This window comes from Stomoxys calcitrans, chromosome 1 (assembly GCF_963082655.1).
Source record: "Stomoxys calcitrans chromosome 1, idStoCalc2.1, whole genome shotgun sequence".
Lineage (NCBI taxonomy): Eukaryota > Metazoa > Arthropoda > Insecta > Diptera > Muscidae > Stomoxys > Stomoxys calcitrans.
The window spans coordinates 229,864,399-229,869,775 of record NC_081552.1 but is presented as its reverse complement, the minus strand read 5'-3'; the positions used below and the strand labels follow the sequence as shown (position 1 = coordinate 229,869,775).

General features: G+C 41.8%; 1 protein-coding gene across 1 annotated transcript; it reads left to right on the top strand.

Annotated features, from left to right (window-relative positions):
* Nucleotides 1–3,651: 3,651 nt before the first annotated feature.
* LOC106092090 (uncharacterized) lies at nucleotides 3,652–4,413 on the top strand. The gene has a single exon (XM_013258846.2). The coding sequence runs from the start codon at nucleotides 3,652–3,654 to the stop codon at nucleotides 4,411–4,413; it is 762 nt and encodes a 253-aa protein (XP_013114300.2).
* Nucleotides 4,414–5,377: the final 964 nt, after the last annotated feature.

Below are 5,377 nucleotides of genomic sequence, written 5' to 3'. Positions count from 1 at the left end.
ACGCCTTAGTAGTTTGGTGGACTGCTATGGAGAAAAAGTGCAACATAAGGACCATACAATAGGTTCAGAGAACATTTTGTCTTGGCATAGGCGGAGCAATGAGGACCACGCTCACTGGGGCATTGGAGACAATTCTTGATATCCGACCTATTGACATACAGATTATGTGTGATATAGCCACTGCGGCTATGAGACTTAAGGCGATGATGGGAGCAGTTCATACCACCGCGGTATAATCTAGGCGACGATAGGAAACCTGGAAGGAAGGGAATAGGTTTCCGATCGGATACCTGAGATGAACCTTGAGGTCTAGTGCGAGGCACTGCTGCCATCGGCACAGTCTTGGATTGACGAAAACCTAGTATTGCCATCTGGGTGATCATGTTGCACGGATGGATCAAAGCTAGAGGACAGAGTGGGCCTGGGGGTTTACATTGAAAACCCAGGGACTGAGATCTGTTTTAGACTACCTGACCATAATACGGTTCTGTAGGCAGAGATTCGGGCGATTACGGATTGCGTAAAGTGGTGTGGTGCTAACGCGAGAATGTCGAGTGTGAACATCTTTACCGACAGTAAAATTGCCATAAGGGCAATAACAACCAGGAGGATAGGGTCACGAACAGTCTTGCAGTGTAAGTAGGAGATTAACGCCTTCTCTGAGGATGGCAAAATCCGCATCGTTTGGGTGCCGGGTCATAACTGAGTAAGGGGAAATGAAAGGACAGACAATTTGGCGGTGAAGGCCAGAAGACAGCCATCAATTAACTTGGTTAACCCGAAGCCTTTCGGGCTAACGCAATCCGAATTAAGAGAGTGGTCGAGGAATGCGCATGAAACATTGTGGAACAGCGAAACGGTCGGTAGGACGGTGAAAATCCTATGGGGGGATCCAGATCGTAAGAAGACAAGGTTATTACTGAACGGAAGCAAGAAGGAGGTTAGTATAGCTATTGGTATCATAACGGGACACATAGGACTACGAGCTCACTTATGTAAAATCGGTGTGGCAAGTGATAGCATGTGTAGGGCATGCGGGGAAGATAATGAGACGTTGGAGCATTTCCTTTGTCATTGCCCGGCTTTCGCGTCCAACAGATACCGGCACTTAGGTGAGGACACAATTCCAGACATGAACCAACTTAGGGAAGTGGTATTGGAAACAATTAAGGATTTTGTAATTAGCACGTAAAATTAAAATTTTCTTTTTTGAGGTTTCTTTATAGTTTTTAGAGCGCACAACAAGCCGATTACTGGCTTAGAAGGATGTCCATAGTGGCATGGGGCGGATAAATATCAGCACCCTCTTTTCAACCTAACCTAGTATTGATGTAGGTCGTTGGGGATTGCAATTGGGTCATATCAGTTCAGACGTTGATACAAAACATGCAAATTTTTCCCATGAACATTCCATTTAGGAACAGGGGTAAACTTCTCACATATCAATGAGTGCAGTCCGATTTAAGTTTAAGCTCAATGATAAGGGGCCTTCTTTTTATAGCCGAGTCCGAACGGCGTGCTGTAGTGCGACACCTCTTTGGAGAGAACTTTTACATGGCATAGTACCTCACAAATGTTGCCAGCATTCGTAGGGGAAACCCACCGCTGAACATTTTTTCTGATGGTCTCGCCAGCATTCAAACCCAGGCGTCCAGCATCACAGGTGGACATGCTAACCTCTGTTCTACGGTGGCCTCCTCAGATGTAGATATAGCTCTCATATAAACCGATCTCCAGATATGACTTCTTGAGCCCCTGGAAACCGCAATGTTTGCTAGATTTGGCTGAAATTTTGCGGGAAGTGTTCTTCCAACAACTGTGCAAAGTACGGTTCAAATCGGTTTATAGCTTGATATAGCTCCCATATAAACCGATCTCTCGATTTGATTTCTTGAGCCCCTGGAAACCGCAATTTTTGCCCGATTTGGCTGATTTGGCTTGCGGGTAGTGTTCTGTTAAGACTTCCAATAACTTTGTTAAGTACGGTCCGAATCGGTTTATAACTTGATATAGCTCCCATATAAACCGATCTCTCGATTTGATTTCTTGAGCCCCTGGAATCCGCAATTTTTGCCCGATTTGGCTGATTTGGCTTGCGGGTAGTGTTCTGTTAAGACTTTCAACAACTGTGCCAAGTGCGGTTCAAATCTGTCTATAACCTGATATAGCTCCCATATAAACCGATCTCCCGATTTGATTTCTTGAGCCCTTACAAGCCGAAATTTTTGTCCGATTTGGCTAAAATTTTGCATGCGGTGTTCTGTTACGACTTCTAACAATTGTGGCAAATACGGTCCAGATCCGTCTATAACCTGATATAGCTTCCATGTAAAGCGGTCTCTCGATCATCCTTGTTCGATTCCTAGAGGCTTTAAATTTTTTTACAAAGTTTTTTTTCTATTGGGTTGCCCAAAAAGTAATTGCGGATTTTTCATATAGTCGGCATTGACAAATTTTTTCACAGCTTGTGACTCTGTAATTGCATTCTTTCTTCTGTCAGTTATCAGCTGTTACTTTTAGCTTGCTTTAGAAAAAAAGTGTAAAAAAGTATATTTGATTAAAGTTCATTCTAAGCTTTATTAAAAATGCATTTACTTTCTTTTAAAAAATCCGCAATTACTTTTTGGGCAACCCAATATAAATTTTTAGCAGAATCCATGGTGGTGGGCTCCCAAGATTCGGCCCAGCCGAACTTAGCACGCTTTTACTTGTTTTTGCATTAAAACCTCCCAGAACGATTTTAATATCGTGGGCGTGATAGCGGTTATATTCTCTTTTTAGGCGCTCTTAGAAAATATTCTTGGTCTTTTTGTCCTTGTCTTCCTTCGGGACATGGGCGTATATTTGGCTGATGTTGACGACTTTAGCCTTTATGCGGATTGTGGCTAGCCTCCCATCCACCGGAGTAAACCTGGCGACAGAGTGTTACATTCTCCGACTAGCCACAAATCCACAGCCAAAGTCATGCCTCGCCTAATGGCATAGGGCTTCACCACCTGGTGCTGTTGTGGAGCCATTCCCTAGCCCTTGTACTTCTCCAATTCATCTGCGAGTGCGTACATTGCACCCTCTCTATAAAGAGTGCGGATATTTAAGGTACATGGTCCTTAAAACGTTTGCGGATGCCGTCACCATGGGGGAGGGGCACCGTTTTCTTCTTCTTAGTTTTTTCACTATCTATCTAAAATTACGAAGAATTTTCAAATTGATAATTTATAAAAACTTTCAAATGGATATGCCCACTGGCCAAATAAGCTCAATTCGATTTTCATATTTTTAACGTTTTTTTTTTCTTTCCAAATTTTGGCAGTTTTCTTCCAACGCCATGGTCTTGACAACACTCTGCGCCCAACCACATTGTGCAGAGCATAATGCAATGGAAGAGTACAACAAAGTTGGGTATTCCACAGAAGTAAAACACCAAGCAAACGATAAAGACGCTGCAAAGAAATGCCTGACCACCAGTGCTCATAGTGGATGCAAGTCACACTTAGTTAATATAAACCTCAGCGACCACAAATCCCATGGTTTGGCAATCAGTGTTGGATCGATCGTTAAGCAGTGTTAATAGGAGAGTGAAGCCAGACATACCTACCCCAATAAGTGTTAAAATAAATAGAAATTCAATTTTTCCAAACGAGTCGGAATAAAATGATAAAACGCTTGTTTAGTGCAATCATTTTAACGGTAGTTATTCAAACTAGACTAAGTCGAAGTGCCATCATACCAAATCCCAAACTGAATGTCATTGCCAACAATGAGGAGGGATTTTTGGAGTTACGTCCCAATGGGACATTGATTTTACGCAGTACCATGGAAAATTCTCCCAATGCCATACAGAATGCCATACAACAAGCGGTACTGTTTAGGACCATTTTGAATGCCATACGACATTCGGGAAATAGCCTAAACGACCTTAGCATGAAGATCTATGGCGAGGGAATAGAGCATAAATTTCCACCATTTTTGGAACGTGTTATCCAGCGTATACAGACCTATTTTTCGGTGTACAAATACACCGATAGTAGTGAGCCGTTGCGAGATAAAAACAAACCAATTACGCCCATAAATGATACGCTTTACGAAGAAATCGATACCGATTTGGACAGTGATAATGGAGCTAATAAAAATACAACAATCAAGCCGAATGCAGAAATGCACAAAACAACATCGTCGGTTGCAACGAAAGCAACGGTGCCAATGAAATCGACAACGGCTAAAACAATAACAACAACAACTGCAAGCAAAGTAAACGAATCCATAGCAACAAAAAATGAGACTGCTACGCATGCGCAACCATCATTGTCACCATCGTCATCACCAAAGCCAGCATTGGTGCCGGCCATGCCGCCCATCAGTGAAGAAAATGAATTTAACGAAATCAAAAACCACAAATCGAAAGGAAAATCTTGAACAATAACAGCAACAACAAGGTGTTTGTTGTCACTTCAGTACCGGTTTCTCTTTTCATTTTTTTGTTTTTGCCATTTAAATTAGCATTTAAGTGTTTTTTATTTATTTATTTCATATTTAGGCACAACACAAGAAGGTGATAAATAAATTTGTTAATAAGGAACATTAAATATAAACCAATCTGGTAATGAAATATAAAACAAATTGATAATTATTGCGTTTGTTTTGGTCAATTTGTTTGATATTTGTCATCATATTTTTGGGCTTTTAACAAAAGTTTAATTTTTAAAACAATGATAAAAACAACAGACATGTGCATTTGCCAACCAACCGCAACTCACCATAAATCACCCTTACTTACTAAGTTGGCTGCTACAATGGTTTGTTCCATCAGCCGAATATTCCATCAGAATAGATTTCCAAGCGCTACGTTCCTTTGCGCTCTTTCTCCAATATCAGCCACCTAAACTACAAAGAAAAAAACAAGTAAAAAGGCGTTAAGTTCAGCCGGGTCGAAGGTGGAGGTGGATAACCACCACCTCGGGTATATATATGTAAACTACGGAGGCCACTGTAGCGCAGAGGTGAGCATGTCCGCCTATGACGCTGAACGCCTGGGTTCGAATCCTGGCGAGACCATCAGAAAAAAATTTCATCGGTGGTTTTCCCCCCCCCTAATGCTGGCAACATTTGTGAGGTACTATGCCATGTAAAACTTCTCTCCAAAGAGGTGTCGCCCTGCGGCACGCCGTTCGGACTCGGCTATAAAAAGGATACCCCTTATCATTGAGCTTACAACTTGAATCGGACTGCACTCATCGATATGTGAGAAGCTTGTCCCTGTTCCTAAGTGGAATGTTTATGGGCAAAATTTGCATAACTCTATGCGTTCAAATGTTCCAGAATTATTTCCAAGAATGTTTATGGGCAAAATTTGCATAACTCTATGCGTTCAAATGTTCCA

Excerpts from the sequence above, each read along its gene's own strand:
- LOC106092090 (XM_013258846.2), top strand. The coding sequence starts at position 3,652 with ATGATAAAACGCTTGTTTAGTGCAATCATTTTAACGGTAGTTATTCAA.